The sequence below is a fragment of the Plecotus auritus genome, assembly GCF_963455305.1.
Source record: "Plecotus auritus genome assembly, chromosome: 12".
Taxonomy (NCBI): Eukaryota; Metazoa; Chordata; class Mammalia; order Chiroptera; family Vespertilionidae; genus Plecotus; species Plecotus auritus.
In genome coordinates, this window is record NC_137778.1 from 13,670,476 (window position 1) to 13,691,628 (window position 21,153).

General features: G+C 48.8%; 1 protein-coding gene across 2 annotated transcripts in view; it reads left to right on the plus strand.

Annotated features, from left to right (window-relative positions):
- The window catches only part of HHAT (hedgehog acyltransferase), a 221,125-nt gene that overhangs the window by 136,750 nt on the left and 63,222 nt on the right, over positions 1-21,153 (plus strand). For both annotated transcript variants that reach the window (XR_013959496.1, XM_080649230.1), the window contains exon 11: positions 6,045-6,189. Coding sequence is in view for 1 of the 2 variants with exons in the window: in XM_080649230.1 (XP_080505356.1) it covers positions 6,045-6,189 (145 nt within the window). In the remaining variant the exon portion in view is untranslated. The remainder of the gene's footprint in view (positions 1-6,044; positions 6,190-21,153) is intronic.

A 21,153-nucleotide genomic window follows, 5' to 3' on the forward strand; every position in this document is an offset into this window, starting at 1 on the left:
GATGCTCAGCCTGGCCCCTCCCCCCAGCTTGGCCCCACATGCAGCCGCTCCATGGGCAAGTGTGGGGCCAACAGCCCCCTGCAGCATCTGCCCCCCACCCCCCGGCTGTGCTGAGCGTCACTTCTGACCCAGATTCTGCAGCCCACACCCCCAGGCCCAGCTCATGTGCCCCAGCCAGTCCTGTGATTTCCAGGGAAAGGATGTTGACTGGAAAAGATAGAAGAGTTGCCATGGAGATATGAATAAACACAAGCCATGGACACCTTGCAGCAGGAAATTCAAACGAGTTTGACAGAAGTTTCATTCAGCCCTATGGTTTACTTTGATTGGGTTCCATGGCTCACTTTTGGAATCTTAGAGGGAAGCTTAAAGCCAGTGCTAAACTGTCGATATGACACCCTTGTACCCCAGCTCTTATCTCTTCGGCCGGACAGTGTGCTTGCACTGAGAAATTAGAGGTCGGCCTCTGCTTTTCTGGATGTTCTGAGGGCCTTGCTGAATCCAGGCCCAAAGCCCAGTCAGTACCTGCCCTTGGGCCAGAAGAGGGGGTTATAGCAACATCAACGTGGAGAGAAACTGCCCCAGCCTGGATATAGGTCAGAGTGCATGCGGAGAACTGGTCACCCTGCACGGCACAGTGATGCTCTCTAACCGGCTCCACCCCCCTTTCTTCCTCTTTCCTTGTGTTCAGGGGTGTGGGATGAAGAGGCTTGGAACTGAGGTGCATCTTGCCTAAACATGGCTTGGGGCACAGGGCTCCCCTCTCTCATATTTGATGCCGAGGGGTAGTGGGGGGGGCATGACCCAGCACGGAGGCCCTGTAAGAGGCCCTTTCCTGCCGGGAAGTGCATTTTCCTGGGCCCTCGGGGAAAGGGGACGGGGTTTTGGCAATGCTCCTAACAAAGGAGGAAGGGAAGTACTGTGCCCCACAGGCCAAGAGAGAAGTCAGCTCTATAATGAATGTGGAAGAGAACACTCACCCTCTCTCCAGAGGGCGCTGTGGACCTTTCGGGCAGGATAGTTCTGCCACGCATCTTGCAGTATGTTTATTATCCCTGGACCCTGTCCATCAATAACATAGCCAGATCATGCAATCACATTGTCCTTGGGATAACCAAAAATGCCCAGCAAATTTCCAGACATCCCCCGGGGGACAGTGCCCCACCCACTTCTTGCCGAGAGGATATTGAATTGCCACAGACTCATCTATCTGGGAAGAGACCATGACCAGTCCAGAGCTCTTTTTATCACGATATATCTGTGTTCATGAAAATCAAACTCTGTTTACCAATCATTGCCTTATCTCAGTGGTTGGCAAACTCATTAGTCAACAGAGCCAAATATCAACAGTACAATGATTGACATTTCTTTTGAGAGCCAAATTTTTTAAACTTAAACTTCTTCTAATGCCACTTCTTCAAAATAGACTTGCCCAGGCCGTGGTATTTTGTGGAAGAGCCACACTCAAGGGGCCAAAGAGCCTCATGTGGCTTGTGAGCCGCAGTTTGCTGACCACTGCTTTATCTGATCAAGTTGGTGATTCTGATTTTCAGACATGATGGCTCTTCGCTGTATCCTGATCTATTTCCCCATTGAGTTTACAATTCATTGTGAGTTCTCTGACCAAGGGGTTTTCAAGCATCTAAGCCAGCCGTGGGCAAACTACGTCCCGCGGGCCGGATCCGGCTGTTTTATCCGGTTCTCTTGCTCTCCCCTCCGCTCCTTTACTTTGAATTTATATTAGTTCACACAAACACTCCATCCATGCTTTTGTTCCGGCCCTCCGGTCCAGTTTAAGAACCCATTGTGGCCCTCGAGTCAAAAAGTTTGCCCACCCCTGAAAGCCATGAGGCGGGTGACTGCCTTAAGGCTTGGCCCCTGCACACGGCAGCCGGCATCCTAGAGGTGAAGGCCACAGGTGTAGTGACCACAATCACTATAGGACTTCAGAGGAGAGAGTGTAAAGGAACAAAGAGTTTCAAGTGGGAACTTTGGCCCTCTGGCCCCCTTAGAGACTCACAAAGTCATATTTCCTGATGGAGCCGGCTGGGCCGAGGGAATATACCCTTCCAGCCTTAGCCCATACTGCATTTTTCCGCCTGGGACTCCTAAGTATAGAACTTTCCTCTTAGAACATGCAACACCTGACTGTTTAGTCAGGGGCACTGACCTCTTTTCCCTTAGATTGTCAAATAAAAAATGACAATAACCAACACAACAATAGCATCTGGTGTGAATGCCTGGTCTTGAACCATACACATATAGGTCATGTAATAAGAGTTGCATCTTATTGGTCACGTTGCATAATAAGGTTGCATCTGACTGGATTCTTGGTACCAGAAATCCTTATATACACCTATAGGCACCTGATTTCCTAAAAGGTCTCTTTGGAACAAAAAAAGGGTAGGTAAGGACAATTATTATTATTGTAAATCAATCAAAATTATACCTATTTTTTTTGGTGAGATTGTAAAAAAATACATTTTTTTGGTGTGCCACTGGATTTTGGTAATTAGTGTGTGCGCGCCATGAGATGAAGAAGGCTGAAAATCGCTGCTCTAGAGTTTTTGGGAACTAATGGCCAAGGCCAGACGGTTCCCCGGAAACAGAGAAAGGACCCTCAGTGTCAGAACGGTTCCTTCCACAGTGTGTCCGGGGATCTGAAGGAGAGAGACGGCTGCAGCCGAGACAAAGTCCCCTTTGCAGTTGAGTACCCTCTGTGGACTCTCCAGGCTGGCCCTCTCTTTCCTCCTTGTGGTCGGTCCGTCCTTCTGCTCTTCCTCTGACTCACGGTGAGGAGAAGCCAGGCTCTGTGAGGGCGCTGTTGTTCATGCACAAGGCTCATTTCATCAGTTCAGAGGATCGGGCTGTTAGTTAAAATTAGGCTTTTGGATTTTCTTTTTCATCAGCTATTTTGTCTCCCACCCACTCCCCCTGGGGGATGATTAAGAATTGCCTATGAGCCTCTTGATCTCTCCTTTAAGTCTTTCAGGCTTATTGATTCCAACAGCCTTTAACATTCTTGCTTTTTTAAAAAAAAAAAAAATTAGCTCTCTCTAAAAATTAAATTGTGGTCATTCGTTTCAGATTTTAGATGTCCTCCCTCCTGTTTCTGAGACTAGAAGATTGTTCATATTTTCTATTATTTTGACTATTTTTTCCATAAGCAGAAGTAGGAATTTATTGACTCCTATAGTTGAGATACTTGGGAAATCAGAGAATTAAGGGAAGATCCATGGGAGCCAGGGCCTCAGGTGCTAGAGAAGGAGCCCTGCTCCTCCAGCACCCAATCCCCCCCCCCCCAGCCTCCAGCACCCACTCCCCCCCAGCCTCCAGCACCCACTCCCCCCCAGCCTCCAGCACCCACTCCCCCCCCAGCCTCCAGCACCCACTCCCCCCCACCAGCCTCCAGCACCCACTCCCCCCACCAGCCTCCAGCACCCACTCCCCCCCACCAGCCTCCAGCACCCACTCCCCCCCAGCCTCCAGCACCCACTCTCCCCCCCAAGCCTCCAGCACCCACTCTCCCCCCCAGCCTCCAGCACCCAATCCCCCCTCCCCAGCCTCCAGTACCCACTCTCCCCGCAGCCTCCAGCACCCACTCCCCCCCCCCAGCCTCCAGCACCCACTCCCCCCCCAGCCTCCAGCACCCACTCCCCCTTGCCTCCTGCCTTGCTCTGCACTTACTCCTCAGCTCTGTCTCCCACCAGAACCTGCCTTGCCTTGTGCCAGGTAACCTGGCACCGCAGCCCTGCTTAGCAACCCAATGCAAAGAGCGTTTTCTCAGTATCGCTCTATTGATTATTTAATAATTGTAATCATTTCCCCTAAAAGGAGAACCACTTTGAGCATAACCGAGCTGTCTGCTCTCTGTAATTGACATTAATAAGAGCAAGGTCACACAGGGCCTTGGACCTCCCCAAACAGGAAGTGAGGCAGGGGGGTGGGGGGAGAGACTGATGGGGTAGAGCAGACGCGGCAGAGTATCTGACCCATGGGGTCCCTCAGAAATCAAATGTGTTATAATGTCCTTCTCCCTGGAGAGAATTATTTGGACACATTGATGCCAATTAAAACAATTCATATTTTCTTGATTTATTATTCTGGATTTTCCCTGCTGTCTACCTGCTTCCTCTCATCCCACCTCCCCACTTACTGCTAATTGAGTCAGTAATACCCAGAAAATACCTCCCTTTGCTAAAAAAATGCAGGAACTGGTAGATCAGTGTCTCCTTACTCTCAAGGGTGAGGAGGGCTGTGTTATGAGCCTGCTCTGTCCCCATTTCTCTCTCATTACCAGCTTCTATTCTGTGTAATTAATCTCTCATCCAGTCGTGTTTGACAGCATCGCCTGGACGTGCTTGTGGCCTCTTAGAGCAGGGAAAGAGACCAGAGGTCATCTTGTCTGGCAGCCCGTAACCAGGGACACATCAGCATCACTGATGATCTTTCCAGAACAATCACGTCCAGGCAGACGGCCCAGTCAGTGCCCACTGCTCAGCTCACACGTGAGAAGGCCTCACGCTCACAGGTGGGGCAGGATGGCCATGCTTCAAGGCGATGCAGGAGGAAAGAGCCATGGATGGGAGATGCATGGTAGCAGCTCTATCTGAGCAGGCAGAACAGATGCTGGGACTGCAGGAGAGAAAGGGGAGGTGTCAGGAATTCATTTCTCTGGGTTTTCAGAGGACCCTGACCGAGGTTTGCACAGTAGCCACAGGTGATGCACAGCAGGGGCCCCAGAAGCCAGTCAGCCTCCTGCTTAGTCCTTTTCACCTGCCACGAATCGGGCCAATTCAGAATTCCAGTTGTAATGGAGTACAGCTGGAATCAGGAGGCACTGGCCACCCCAGAGATGGGCAGGTTTCAGGAGGCTATTCGGAACCATCTCCAGGCATTTCCTTTCTTTTCTGTGTCTTTGGATTAGGCTGAGGTATTTGTCAGAACCCCTGGGGCCCTGTGAGTCGGGCTGTTGCACTGTACCTGGTCCTCATTCTAAATACACAGTCTCAAAGGACAGCCCCTGCGATGTGCTCAGGGGGCTCACACACTGCAGCCACGGCATGGGGCCTCCCTCGAGAGGGCCCCCAGGGCGTCAGGGCTGAGGTAGGAAGGCTTAGTTGACTTTATGACATCCTCACAAAGGTAATAAAAGGGGAGGGAAAAGTCCAGTGAAGACCTCGGATGGATGAGCAGAATTCTTCATCATCCGTTAGGGAAAACATCTCTCCAGTTCCATGTATTTCAGGTGCGTGTTTTGACGCTGCTGGCAGCTCACCATTGGCGTACCAGAGCTCCGATTCCAGGAACGGAGTTGGCTTGAACTGCTCCCCTGCGCCCTCTTAACAAGGTTCCTCCTAATAGTGGGTCAGAGCGATGGGGTAGCTCCCCACGGTCTAGTAAACTGGCTTGGAAGATCGCCCCGATCTGGACCTCATTACATGGAGTTGTGCTTGTTACCATGGAGAACAGCTTAAGCAGTTCTTGTGCCTATAGATGTACATGCAGAAGATGTGTAGAGACATTCCAGCTAAATCTTAACTAGCTTCAGAACTTGTGTTACACGTGTCCGGAGAAAGCTCATTTGGGTCGTAGGAGGTAACAACTTGGGGGTGTGGCACTTCTTTCTTTAGATCAGAATGAGCATGTTGCAGGAATAGAAGTTTTGAGACCTGTTTAAATAATAATTTTAATTTAAATAACAGTCCAGGCCAGGGGTCCTCAAACTTTTTAAACAGGGGGCCAGTTCACTGTCCCTCAGACCGTTGGAGGGCCGGACTATAGTTTAAAAAACAACAACTATGAACAAATTCCTATGCGCACTGCGGGCCCGGGACGAGTCAGCTGCTAAGCAGGACAGGCAGTGGCACCCGCAGGGCCGGATAAATGTCCTCGGCGGGCCGCATGTGGCCCGTGGGCCATAGTTTGAGGACGCCTGGTCCAGGCTCTGGGGGAAGCACTCTGGGCTGCTGACGGAGGAAGGCTGGATGCCGTGCCAGTCTGACTTTCCACCGTGCAATGAGGTGCTCTTGCCTTCCCCACAGGTCCAGTTCCTCTCCCCACGGGCTCGCCGTCGCTTCCACGCTGCCCTAGCCTCGTGCTCCACCTCCATGCTCATCCTGTCCAATCTGGTGTTTCTTGGGGGCAACCAAGTTGGGAAGATCTACTGGAATAGGATCTTCATACAAGGTAAGTTGCCAGGCAATGCTATTTTCAGTCAATTTCTTGCTTTCCACATATGCACTTGGTATCTTGGATGGGATGGGGCATTCATTGTTCTATTTATGGTATATGACTTACAAAAATACCAGCCAGGAGCAACGGCCTGTGTTTTTGAGGTACCTCATATATATGACATGTGACACTCAACATCAGAATGTACTGTCCTGCCCGGCCAGTGTGGCTTGGTGGTTGACCATTGACCTATGGACCTGGAGGTCACGGTTCGATTCCTGGTCAGGGCACATACCTGGGTCGCAGGCTCGATCACCAGTAGGTGATCAGCATGCAGGAGACAGCTGATCAGTGATTCTCTCTCATCATTGATGTCTCTATCTCCCGCTCCCTTCCTCTCTGAAATCAATAAAAGTATATTTTCAAAAAATGTACTCTCCCGACTATCTCAAACTCTACCATTCCATTCTGCTCAGTTACCTCTTCAAGTTTTTCACTTAAAAACAAATCTTACTGTCTGTCTATACCAGCCTTCAGCATACGGCAGAGTCTAACGTTCTTCCACTTAGCGCTCTGAAAGTCCTGCTAGGATTATGTGCGAGGAGCCCCTTGCTCTCCTGCAGCTGTGGGTGTGGCACTGGGTTGCCACAGCTCTCTGTCGGGATTGTTTTTGTCTGCACACTGGGATGCCAGCCGACCGCATGGTCCATGCACAGTAAGTGGCTCATCTCAGTGTTCACAGTAAAGCCATACCTGCGCAGGTAAAATGCTAGTTTGTGGGAATTACTGTGAAAATTGCCTTAATAATTGACCATCATTTAATTAAGGTCACCATTTCCCTGGATGGGAGATTTTCCCTGGCTGGAACTAAGCATTGTATCACGTCCTTTAGAGAACTGGGAGAAAGGGAAGTACTCACAGGACACATTCCTCCAGCCCAGGGGTGGGCAAACTTTTTGACTCGAGGGCCACAATGGGTTCTTAAACTGGACCGGAGGGCCGGAACAAAAGCATGGATGGAGTGTTTGTGTGAACTAATATAAATTCAAAGTAAAGGAGCGGAGGGGAGAGCAAGAGAACCCTCTGCTCCGGCCGGATCCAGCCCACGGGCTGTAGTTTGCCCACGGCTGCTCCAGCCACTTCCCTGTGTTCTGTTTCCCTGACCAGTGGTGGGGTTTTTCCACCTTTGGTTTGGGAAGCTTTGCCAAGCCGTGATGACGCGACTCTGCACGACTAGGCTGTCACCTGCACAGGGTGGCAGGCGTGGCTGAGCCAGGCTCATGGGTGCCAAGAGAGGGCCCTGTTCGGCTTTCATCTCCTCACTACAATGCCCCTCTTTGATCTTCCTTTCTGACAAATGCCTTACTGATAGTTCCTGAAAAGACAAGGTACTTTTTAAGTGGCAGTCTTCCTTTAATAGATGGGAGATAGTGGGTGCAGAGGATCTAAAGATTAAAAGATGCTGGTAGAGGCGGTGACTGTTTTCCTTATATTGCCTCCTACAGTACCTAGCACAATGCTGAGAACCTACGGCTCCAGGGAAATGCTGACTTCTGGTTTGCTGGCCCCGCAAGCGAGAAGCCTCTGATTTTTGCTTCAGTAAATCAAGCATATTGAGTGTTTGCAGCTTGCAAGGCACTGAGAATACAGGGGTGGAAGAAGCACACACAAATGCGGGGCGCAAACTTGCAAACAGAAATGTGTCCATAGATTCAGGTAATTGCTTGCTAGACACGTGAGGTCAGGGACGGAGAGGCCGACCTTCCCTGGAGGCTGGCCAAGAGAGGGCCCTGTTCGGCTTGAGGAAGATCAAAGAGGGGCATTGTAGTGAGGACTTGAAAGCCGAACAGGGCCCTCTCTTGGCACCCATGAGCCTGGCTCAGCCACGCCTGCCACCGTGTGCAGGTGACAGCCTAGTCGTGCAGAGTCGCGTCATCACGGCTTGGCAAAGCCTCCCAAACCGAAGGCGAAAACCCCCGCCACTAGTCAGGGAAACAGAACACAGGGAAGTGGCTGGAGGGATGCGTCCTGTGAGTGCTTCCCTTTCTCCCGGTTCTCTAAAGGACGTGATACAATGCTTAGTTCCAGCCCCCAGATGAGGCAGCACTTGGCGTGGAGTTTAAAGCACAGTAAGTAGGAACTTGTCAGGTGGAGAAGGCGGGTGTATGGGAGTCCTTAACACTCGCTGCTGTGTCAGCTAATTCCCAGCTCTCGGTAACTGTTCCCCGTAGAAGTTTATTCTTCTCACAGTGACCCCAGGACCTAGCAGGTTTCTGTTTTGATTCTCCACCGCCTTGTCTTGGCATCATGGAGGGGAAGGGACGTTGGGGGTGGGGGTGGGGGGGTGCACGGGCACTAAATACCCCCTGCCGCCGCCGGAAGTGACGTTGGCGCGTGGCATTTCTGCTCACATTCTATTGGCCAGGACTAGTCCCGTGACCAACCTAAGTGCACGTGGGGGCGCCGTGGGAAAGAACGTGGGTATTCGCAGGCCGTGGCGCAGCGGGAAAGGGTCCGGAAGGCAGCAGCGGGGAAGGGTGCCCCAGAGACAGCTGAAAACGTAAGTGGGAGCGCAGGGGTGGGCGGGACTAAATGCGATGCGGGGGCCCAGGGCAGGGAGGTGGCAGGTAAGGCCATGCGAGTGGACACAGCCAGTCAGGGAGCACAGAGCAAGAGAGCAGGCGGGCGGTGGGACCCGGGGGTGCCGGCGTGTAACGGGGCAGAGAGAAAGACAAGCTGTTAGGTGTTCTTTCTGCTCCCCAAGGCCAGAAAGATCAAAGTGTGATTTGCCCTGCGCCCTGTGCAGCTCACCTGGGTTACATGGGGTCAGGGCTCTGGAAACAACGTCTGCTGCCGACGTGTGGGTCCCACCAGGGTCTACACCTGGTGTATGTCGTGTCCTCCTTGGAGGCAGGTGCCGGAGTCCGGGGACTGATGCCCTGAATATAGGGGGCTCTGTGGAATTATTTCTCTCTCGGTTCTGGGGCCAGGGCGGCTCAACGTAGAAGGCATTCTCTGTGTGGGAGATTCTTCAGATGAGTCTGGGCCTAGCTCAGTTGGTCCTTCCTGGGCCTTCTGAGTCAGGGGATGTCTGCTGGGGTGTTGGCAGTTGCTCCATTTGTCTGGTCTTTGTTTTTGTCCCCGAGTTTCTATGTCCTGGAGGATGGTGCCAAATCCCCTGCCCTTGAGACCTCTGGTTTTTTTTTTATTCATAACTAGAAGACTAGTATGAATATTCATGTTTTGATACGAAAGTGTATAAATGAGTTCATTGGATGCTTCCTCAGACCCTGCTGGGGTGTAATATTAGCTTTCTAAAATAAAAACAACAAAAAATCTGAATTCTGAGATTCCTCTGGCCCCAAAGGTTTCAGATACAGGACTGTTGACCTGAACCTGTTGCTGCTGATGAACGAGCTGCGAGTTTGACAGGCTGGTAGCCCCTGGTCTCCTTCCTCAGCCACCTGAGCAGCACCTGTTGTTCTAGGACCCAGGTGTACACACTGAGGAAAATGTGATGAAGTGATGGAGGAAGGCTCTCCGTGGGGGATGGAGAGCATTCAAGCACAGTGTCTAGGTTTCCAGGCTTAAAGGGAAGGTGACCCTTCCTTGGGGGTAACTACAATTGTCCCTCTGTGCCTTGCTGGGCGGGACCTGCTGCAGGCACAGGGAGTAGCTGGCAGCACCTCGTTCCTCTCACAGGTCTCACCTGTGGGTCCTGGAGCAGCAGGAAGGGGCGGACAGGTGTCAGGAGGTTAGGGCTCAATGAGGAGATGGAAGACACAGCCTCACTACTTCTAGAATCTAGAGAGCCTTTCCCAGCACCGCTGATGTCCCTACAAGGTTCTCATGGTTAGCCCAGCGGAGTTGTCTTAAGGTCAGCATCTCTCTTGCCTCCAGTTCACTGAATTTAGACTTGGATTTGTTTGCTCTGAGCTGAAAAGCTTATTTTAGTAGCTTATGTAAAAACCTCTCCTGGTCTCAGTGACGCTGATATGAGGCTGTCAAGTCAGAGCCTTCGCTGTCTGCTGTGATACAGACCTGCTGTCCAGGACTGTGGACAGTGCAGCCAAGGGGTGGACATGCTGACCTCTCATACGTGTCACACACAAACTTTTTTTTTTTTTGCAATTGTAGAAGTTATATTCCAGCGGGGGAGAGAGAAGTTACCTGAATAAGTGAATACCTCAAGGTGAATAATGCTACGGGGAAATAGGGGCAGGGAAGAGCCTAAAGAGTAAGGGAATTCTCTTTTAGATATACTTTTAAAAATACATATTTTTTTATTGTAGATAGTATTACAGATGTTCCCCTACCTTCTATTTGCCCCCCTCCACCCATCCCCTACCTGCCCCAGGCCTTCACCACACTGTTGCCCACACACAAACCATTGTTATCGAGTGTTATCTCTGCTGCAGAGGTTGGAGATGTATTATTCAATTAATACAATTGAGGAAAATAATCCATATCTTTGCCGTTCTTTTATGATTAAAGTTTACTTTAAGTAGCGTGAGGAATGTGAATGTTTAGATGCAAGTGCGCATATGAGGAGTGTGTGTGTGTGTGTGTATAGAAGGAGCCTTGCTGGTCCAGGGGTCTGGGAAGGATGTGGCTGGGGATCTGGTCCCCAGCCTGCTGTGTCATGCTCTGCAGAGGCAAATGCAGGCTGCTTCTTACATAACTCTGGCTCTCAGAAGCGCTTGTTGATGGAAGGAGCTTTCTCATGTCTGCCTTAAATCCTTGACATTGAAGTCTAAGTTGATTTTTGGACAAGCAGCCGACTGAGCAGCACCTGACTGCTCTGTAACTCAAAAATATCTCTGTGTTACAACTTCAAATATGCAGGACCAGTCTTCATAAATCAGCGGTGCCCTTCAGCCCCTGGGTTTTGTAAAAAGGTGACCCAGTCATTTCCTGGGAGGTGGGACACTGGAATCTGCATCTAGGGTTTTGCAGGAATGGGAGCTTGGTATAGACGTGGATCTACCAAACCTCCATCCTGCCTTCTCATCACCCTCACATTCCCCGCCTCTCTCTCTCTCCCTCCCTCCCTCCCTCCCTCCCTCCCTCCCTCCCTCCCTCCCTCCCTCTCTCTCTCTCTCACACACACACACACACTCGCACTGTTTTCCCTCCTGTTGCCTTTTCTAATTTGGAAAACTCCGTCTCAACACTTAGCTTCCAAAGTGGCCCCATGTCCGGGTGAGAGGACCTTGGTCCTTTCCCCTCCAGATCACAGTGAGAGAGAAGTGCGTCCTTCCCTTCGCAGGTCGGAACCCCTGCACTCCCCGATCTGCTTGTCATCTCTGGCTGAGCGAAGGGAAAATCTATTTTCTCTCTGATTCCAGCCTGTCCGGGCCGTTTATTCGTCTCCTGACTCAGATGGCTCTGGGCAGGCATTTCATTTAAAGCTGAGCTGGGCGCTGCCCTGGAGGGTTTGGAAGGCCGTGGTTAAATAGAACTCGTTCCCTCATATCTCATTAAATTCTTGGGACGGAAATTTCATTTTGATGAGAGGAGACGGAGGCCAGATGTCCATGTCTCGGGGGCCCGCCTTTGTGATTACTTTTGTCTCGCCATCTTCCTAGCTCTTACCTTCACCTGCAGCTCACATGGCCCTTCCTAGCCCTGACCTTTACCTGCAGCTCGATGGCCCTTCCTAGCCCTGACCTTCACCTGCAGCTCACATGGCCCTTCCTAGCTCTTACCTTCACCTGCAGCTCACATGGCCCTTCCTAGCCCTGACCTTCACCTGCAGCTCGCATGGTCCTTCCTAGCCCTGACCTTCACCTGCAGCTCACATGGCCCTTCCTAGCTCTTACCTTCACCTGCAGCTCGATGGCCCTTCCTAGCCCTGACCTTCACCTGCAGCTCACATGGCCCTTCCTAGCCCTGACCTTCACCTGCAGCTCACATGGCCCTTCCTAGCCCTGACTTTCACCTGCAGCTCACATGACCCTTCCTAGCCCTACCTTCACCTGCAGCTCGATGGCCCTTCCTAGCCCTGACCTTCACCTGCAGCTCGCATGGCCCTTCCTAGCCCTGACCTTCACCTGCAGCTCGATGGCCCTTCCTAGCCCTTACCTTCACCTGCAGCTCACATGGCCCTTCCTAGCCCTGACCTTCACCTGCAGCTCGCATGGCCCTGGGCGATTCAGCTCCAGCCGCCATGGAGCCTCTGTGAGCTCTGGGACAGCTTGAGGAGCAGGAGCTGCCCGCCATTGTGCTGGTGGTGGGGTTGATGCGTAGATGCAGGATAAGCCGTGGTAACACCCGGGCCCATTTATGGCCATTCCTGGAATCTGAATTTCAGGCCTTTCTGAAACCTTGGTTCCTTCTTCACTCTGTGCCAGGTGGGCATCCAGATGTCTCGGGCGTCACTTTTCCCAAAAGTACTTCTGGCCAAGTCACTGGGCATAGGGGATAGGGAGCGGGGTTTGTGTGTGCCTGGGGTTGTGTTGCACCTGAGAGAACTTCTGAAGGGCCCGGGAGGGAGTTTGAATCAGTGCATTTAAACCCTTTCAGTGAGGTTGTGTGAAACCTTTTCCTGCTAACTAGGAGCTTTCGTGAATTCATTTAACATGGGATATGGGAACCTTTCAAGTGGCTTTAAGTAGAATATCAAGGAAAGACTGGTATAGCTTAGACACAGTTAGCCAAATAAAAATAAAATAATTTGATCTTTACTGATATATTAGCATATAATATTTGAAGTCTCTACCTCTCATTGGCCCCTCATCTACCTGCCCCCAATCATGTATATGCAGAGTGATAGTCAAAAGTGTTATGAAATGATTATGTCGTACACCTTAAACCAATACAGTGTTAAATGTCTATTATATCACAACAAAACTGGGGGAAAGTGTATTACAAATATGGCGATAGAAATGGAAATAAAACCAAAACAATTTTTAAAATTTGAGTAAGTCCCCTTTATGCTCTGAGCTATCTATATAACAAAGCTGCTGACCACGTGATAAATATTCCGTATACAAAAGATACCTGCAGAGGGATTCCCAGTCCATACCAGATAGAGAGTCGCTTGGGATGGTGGTACATGCGTGGCTTCTGAAATGAGCACGCATCCTGGAAGTTGTATTATGAATCTGCGTGACTGCATGCAGCGATTCCTATAGTTTCTACCAATGGGTGCAGATTAGTTCAGCACCAGCCGTGCCCGTGCATGCCAGCGAGTGTTCAAGGGGAGTGAGTGCCTAGCAGTCTGAAGTGTTTATCGGATGCGCTTTCTACCAGACTATCTCCTCAAATCATTACTGAACATTTTAAAAACGTGTAAAGAATGAAGAATATTTAATATGGAATTTAGTAACGCTTTTGTAACAGGGAAAATGTAGCGAGTCGTCACTATCGGGTGTCTCAGCTATGGGCCAAATTCTTTTGTGCAGCAGACCCACTTGCTTTATGTCGCCACGTGTAGTTCTTTCCAGTGGCCACTGTAACAAATGATCACAAATGTGATGGCTCAACACAGCACAGATTTGTCTCTTACTCTTCTGGAAGCTCGAAATCTGAAATCGAGTCCCTGCTGGACATTTAAAAAGTGTTGAGCTAAAGTCAAGGCGTTGGCAAGATGGTTCCTTCTGGGGAGAATCTGTTTCCTTGGCTTGCCCAGCTTCCAGAAGCCAGCCACGCCCCTGGCTCCTGGCTCTCCTCCTTCCTCCTCAAAGCCAGCAGCGGGGCACCTTTAAATCATTGCTCCTTATCCCTCTGCTCCTGTCATCACTTCGTCTGCTCTCTCTCCTCCTGTGTCTCCTCTAAGGACCCTTGTGATTACATCAGGCACACCCGGAGAAACCAGGGTGGCCTCCCCATCTCAAGCCCCTTAATGTGACCACATCTGCGGAGTCCCCTTGGCCAGGGAGGCTAACTTGCATGAGTTCCCTGGATTAGGATGCGGTCATCTTTGGAGGAGCCCTTATGGAGCCGATCATAGCACAATGAGGTATCAGTTGCTGTTTCACAGAACATCCCTTCTGCGGCATCACTTGAATAGCTTCTTTCTCAGGAGATTGGATGATAAAAGAGCAATTTGGATATGCCACTAGCCTTACTAAAACGAGAGTCTGCCTGTAAAAAAGAAATAATACTTGAATTTCACAGAAGAAACGTGGGATTGGCTATTATGAGGGTAGGGAGTAGTATAGGGGGAGGCTGCGGTTTTCCTCGCTCGGCATGTGTCCCCATCCTTTGGGGACAAACCTCTCCCACTCCACCCTGAATGTGTGTCATTCTGGTAGGTCACACTGATACCTAAGATGAAGGGTCGATATGTGACCGGGACCACTATGGTCTGTCTGCGCATGCGATGCAATTCCAGAGTCTTTGTTGGAACGTTGCAGAGGCATCAGCACACTGGGTCGGAGCTGCTGGCTGCCCGCTTGCCACCAAGCGTGGAGAGCCACGAGGAGAGGGATGCCAACTCTGAGGGGAGCAGAGCTGTCTGGTGGACACTGTATTTTCGAGACAATATTTGGAGACAACCCATATATTTTAAAGCCCCTAGATTCTATGTATGTTTTTGTTACAAGATTTTTCCCCCCTAAGTTTATGCTGGGAGATAATTCTCCGGGGCTCCCCTGTGTTTCTGGCTGTCTTTTGAGCAGAGACTCTCGCTGCCTTTGTTCCAGGATATTGGTACAGAAAACATCTTTGGAAGCTGGAGAAGGCATCTTCCTCTTTGTTTATTGTCCAGGAAGGGAGTTGGGTGGTGACAGGAAGCAGACCTTCCAGGTTCTGGAGCTTCAGACCATCCTGAGGCTGCTGGCTGGATTGGCCACTGGCTAGTCCATACACCTACAATTATTTTTTATTCTGAGCCTTCTCTCCTGGTGAAGGACTCTTGCTCATAGGCTAGTGGTTGGCAAACTCATTAGTCAACAGAGCCAAATATCAACAGTACAACGATTGAAATTTCTTTTGAGAGCCAAATTTTTTAAACTTAAACTTCTTCTAACGCCACTTCTTCAAAATAGACTCGCCCAGGCCGTGGTATTTTGTGGAAGAGCTACACTCAAGGGGCCAAAGAGCCGCATGTGGCTCGCGAGCCCCGGTTTGCCGACCACTGCACTAGGCAAATCAACCACCAGGGTGTTGAATGTCCTGCTTTTAGGCTTGCTCCCACATTGCATTAGCTTGCTCATAAGCCTTGTTTCTTACTCAGACCAAGAAAGCAGTGGAAGGTGATCCATTTGTTGGGGTATGCTAGCTGAATCACCAGAGAAACCATGTGGTGTCAGGATGGCTGATGGGAGAGTTGGGGGCCTGAGATTACAATGTATCACGCTGCTCAGTGCTGGAAACTAAGGCTGCAGCTTAGGTGGCTGTAGTTCTTTGTAGTAAACATCAGAGAGTGGATTCCAGGGGGACTGTCTTTTGCCTCAGGAATGTTATCCAATACCTGGCCACCTTCTCTTGAGTGTAATTAAGGCCATCAAGCATTTCCGTGAATATTCAGTAAAGGAGATTCAAAACCACGGAGGAAAACTTTCCATTGTCTTAAAATAAAGGCACAGAGAGAAATGCTGTTTTCTGAGCACCTGTTTAGTATCACCCAGGATTGTCCGAGGGGGTCAGAGCATTGCGTCACAGGCATGGGGGCCTCAGCCAGACGATTTTTCTCTGCCCTGGCTTGTGATTTCTGCACCTGCCAGCTGCCGCCCTGATCACTGTACCCGCTGCTGTGGAGTAGTCTTTGCAAGGAGAGTATGGCAAAGTGGGTGTTATAGATTGAATTGTGTCCTCCCAAAATACATGGATGACCTAACCCCGTGGTTGGCAAACTGTGGCTCACGAGCCACATGTGGCTCTTTGGCCCCTTGAGTGTGGCTCTTCCACAAAATACCATGGCCTGGGCGAGTCTATTTTGAAGAAGTGGTGTTAGAAGAAGTTTAAGTTTAAAAAATTTGGCTCTCAAAAGAAATTTCAATCGTTGTACTGTTGATATTTGTCTCTGTTGACTAAGGAGTGTGCCGACCACTGTCCTAACCCCACACACTCAAATCGTGAGCCTATTTGGAAACAGGGTCTTTATATAGAGGGAATAAAGTTAAATCGAGGTCATCAGGGTGTGCCCTAATCCCAATGACGGGTGTCCTTAAAAAAAGAGGAAATCTGGACACAGACAGATGTGCACAGAGGGAAGATGTGAAGCCACAGGGGAGGCGACAGAGGCCTGGGGCCACCTGAGCCTGGTAGTAGCAGGGAAGGAACCTGCTTAGAGGCTTCGGAGGGAGCAAGGCCTGCCGGCACCTGGACCCAGCTTTCCAGCCTCAGGAACTGAGAAATAAATGCCTGTCGTTTTTGCTCTTCACTTGGTAGAGCTTTGTAGTGACAGGCCTGGGAAGCTCCTGCAGGGTGTGTGGTGTGGGAAGGTGGGACGGAGTGCTGAGATGGGCTGGCGGGGCAGACAGGAGTCCAGGTCAACCCCCTTTTCAAGCGCTGAAGTCTGCACCTGAGCTAGACTTTGCTGTCCGGCCATGGGCCATAGGACAGCCCCCCCAACAGTGTGCAGTGAGGATGGGAACAATCAGATGCCCCCCAGGACAATGCCACAGGGTGACTGTAGTCATCGGAGTAGGGTATTCGGAGTAAGGGCCCAGTGAAGGTGACGAAACTGCTAGTTGCTGGTGAGCCTTGTCTTTCTTGGGTAATTCAATTCAGAGTGCGCGGTGTGGTCAGTGAAGACGGGCGAGCAGAAGCAGGGACCCACAGTGACCGTCCAGGGAGGCGCTAGTTAGCGGATTTTAAAACAAAGCTGAAGTTCCAGCGGCCACCTGCCTTAATATTCACCTTTCCCTCGTGTGTCCTCCTCAACCCCCGACACTGATGATACAGAGAGCAGCAGACAGAACTCACTGGTCCGGAAGTGTGTCACCCCTGTCAGGCGGGCAGGCGGGGCTGCCCAGCATCCAGCCGGCAGAGGCTCGAAGCCGGTCCCAGGGGCCAGGTGAGCGGCGCCTCTCTGCTCCCCTCTGCCCTCCACTGGGGATGGTCACGCTCCAGCTGCAGCCGGCGCTGGCCCAGAGAAGCAGGCAGCTGCTAATTTTAGCCCCATGTAGGTCTCTAGGCATTGGTCTCAGGACTTTGCTTTATTTCTCTGGTGGCATTTTCATGTGACCTCGAGGGGGAAGAAAACTAAGAAGGCCCGCCTGCTATTAGTAAAATGAGAGGGAAAGCTAATGTTTTGTTTTAAAAGATGGTTGTGTTCCTTACAAGTCTTCCAGGGGCCAAGGGTATGTACCACAGGGAGTTACCTGTGGCTCTATGTCAGTGGTTCTCAACCTTTCTAATGCCGCGACCCTTTAACACAGTTCCTCATGTTGTGGTGACCCCCAACCATAAAATTATTTTCGTTGCTACTTCATAACGGTAATTTTGCTACTGTTATGAATCATAATGTAAATATCTGTGTTTTCCGATGGTCTTAGGGTGACCCTGTTAGCGGTTCTCAACCTGTGGGTCGCTACTCACAGGTTGAGAACCGCTGCTGTAGAGCCTAAGACCATCAGAAAACACAGATATTTACATTACAATTCATTAACAGTAGCAAAATTACCGTTATGAAGTAGCAACGAAAATAATTTTATGGTTGGGGGTCACCACAACATGAGGAACTGTGTTAAAGGGTCGCGGCATTAGGAAGGTTGAGAACCACTGCTCTAGGGGGACGAAGGGAACAGGTAGCTGAGGGCTCAGCCAGGGACTGGAACACTGTGCGGAGAGCGTTAGAAAGCCGTCTCTGGTTTGCCTGGTGAGCACAGTTGTAATATGCAAGAGTGGATTGTTTCCATTCTGAGGGCTGTCAATCATGCAAAGTCTAAAAGATGTCAGACAACATAATGGGTACTGTTATTTGATGATTTTCAAATGACAAATAGCCAAACGGTGGTCTCGGGAGCTAGGCCTTTCTCAGAAAGTTGTTTTTTGTTTTGTTTTTGACTAAACTAGAAGAAACCAGGTAGGTTTTAACATAAAATTGTTTCTGGTCCTATTTTAACATTCCATTTGTGTCCACAGTAACCTATCACTCACTTTTCTCATATTTGAAGCTTGCCTCTTGATTACTTTTCTCATTATGTTTCGTGGCTGCCCCACAAAATGGCTGGAGGGTCGGATCATACCTTTTGCATTGCTGTAAAAAATCGCTACCATTAGGCAGGACTTTACTAAAAGAAGCAAAAGTACACAGTAAGGAACTAAGAAATCTGGGAAGCATCCCAAACTAAATGATTCGGGGAAAGAGGCACAGTGGTCAGGTGAGTCTGGGTGAGGCTAAGATTTTTTTTTTTTTTTTTTTTTTTTTTACGGGCAAAATAGCTTGAAGGAGAAGGCCTCCTGTATTCCTGCTGGTCATTATACTGGGTGCTTGTGATGCAGCCAGAAGCAAACACAGTAAATGTGCTGCAGTGCTTTGAGGACAAAGTAGTGAATGGTAGCCTGGCCAATGTGGCTCAGTGGTTGAGCATCGACCTATGAACCAGAAGGTCATGGTTCAATTCCCGGTCAGGGCACATGCGCAGGTTTCGGGCTCAATCCCCAGTAGAGGGCATGCAGGAGGCAGCGATCAATGATTCTCTCTCATCATTGATGTTTCTGTCTCTCTCTCTCTTCCTCTTCCTTCTTCTCTGAAATCAATAAAAATATATTTTAAAAAAAGAAGTGAATGGTAAGAAAATAAAAATCAAGAGCTATAATATACAAGGTGGAATGCCAGATTGGAATCTGGAACAGAAAAGGGACATTATTAGGAAAACTGGTGGGCGCCCTAGCTTTTTTGGCTCAGTGGGTAGAGCGTCAGCCTGCAGACTGAAGGGTCCCAGGTTCGATTCTAGCCAAGGGCACATGCCCAGGTTGCGGGCTCAATCCCCAGTAGGGGACGTGCAGGAGGCAGCCAATCAGTGATTCAAGGATTCTCTCTTGTTATTGCATCATTGATGTTTCTATCTCTCTCTCCCTCTCCCTTCCTCTCTGAAATCAATAAAAAAATATTTTTAAAAAGGAAAAGAAAAAATTGGTGAAATCAGAATAAAGTAGGAAGTTTAGTTAATAACAATGGACCAATGTTGGTTTATTTATTTTGACAAACGTGCTGTTAGGAGAAACTGGGTGAGGGTATATAGGAACTCTCTGTATTATCTTTGCAACTTTCTGTAAATCATTCCAAAATTAAAAGTTTATTAAAAGAAAAACAATTTTAATTCAGAGAACATCATCAGGAAAGTGAAAATGTAACTAGAATGGGAGAAAATTTTGCAAACCATTTATCTGATAAGGAATTTTTATCTAGAATATATAAAGAGTTAATATAACTCAATAATAAAATGAGACATAACTCTATTTAAAATAGGCAAAGGATCTGAATAGACATTTACCCAAAGAGGATATACAAGTGACCAATAAGCACATGAAAAAGATAGTTAACATTCATCATTAGGTATCCAGAAAATGCAAATCAAAACCACAATGAGATATCACTTCACAAACACTAATATTTCTATAATAACAAGCTCAAAATGGAAAATAAGTGTTGGTGAGGATGTGGAAAATTTGAACCCTCATTCACTGCCTGTGGAAATAGAAAATAGAAAACAGACACTTTGGAATATAGTCTGGCAGTTCTTCAAAAAGTTAAACAGAGTTACCGTATGACCTAGCAATTCCACTCGTAGGTATAAATAACTTGTATACAAATGTTCATAGCAGCATTATTCATAATAGTGAAAAAAGTGGGAACAGCCTGTATGTCTCTCAGTTGGTGAATAGATAAAGAAGGTGTGGAATATTTATTCAATGGAATATTATTCAGTAATCGAGCAATGAAATACTGATACATGCTATCACGTAGGGAACCTTGGCAACATTAGTGTGAGTGAGAGAAGCCAGTCACTAAGGACCATATACCGTATTGTGTGATTTCATTTCTATGGAATGTCCAGAATAGGCAAATCTATGGAGACAAAAAATATATTTGTGGTTGTTTAGGGCTGGGAGGGATGGGAGTTTAGAGTGCAATGGCTATTAAGCATGGGATTTATTTTTTGGGAGGGGATTATAAGATGTTTTAAAATTGATTGTTGTGATGGTGGCACAACTCTGTAAGTCTATTAAAAGCCATTGAATTGTACACTTCACATGGGTTAATCATATGGTGTTTTAATTCTGTCTCAACAAATCTGTTGAAAATTAGTTTGGGGGTCTGCCATTGTTATTCTATTTGTTCCTCAATCCATCTGTCCGTCCGCCCATCCATCCATCCATACATACATATATTTACTGCCCTTTCTTCTATCAATTTACTCTTCCTCCCATTCTATCTCATCCCATCCCAGGAAGCCTTCCTCAAAGGCTTGTTAAAAATATAACATACACATTAAAGTGCACAGATGTAAAGTGTGTGGCATGATGCATTTTCACAAACCGAACATACCTGTTTAACCACTACCCAGCACTCTAGAGGTTTCTCCCTGTCATGCCTTCTAGCCACAACCCCCTATAGGATAACCAGAATCTTGATATCTAATGTCATAGATTACTTTTGCCTGTGTTTGAACTCATTTAAATAGAATAACAAGGTTCTGTCAATTCTGCTATAATGCTTGTTTGAAAATGCAAATTTCCACCGTGATTGATACATTAGGGAACAATTTAAGCATAATGCAATTTAGTGTTTGCATATTTGCAATTTTGTCTTCAAGAAAACACTAGGTGAATGCAAAAAACTGTACCCAGCTGCACTGAGCCCAGTAGGAATGCACAGCACGCACACCTGCACACACTTTAAACCTCTGCCAGCCACCTCAGTTCACCCGGCGCATCATGAGTTACACCCAACCGCTTCTGATGTTACTGTCAGATCTGCTATAATTCTCCACCCAATTTCAGATAGCGCTCCTTCCATCACTTCACAATAATTTGCAAGCTGCAACCCTTCTGACACCCACTTCCATAAGCAAACTTCAG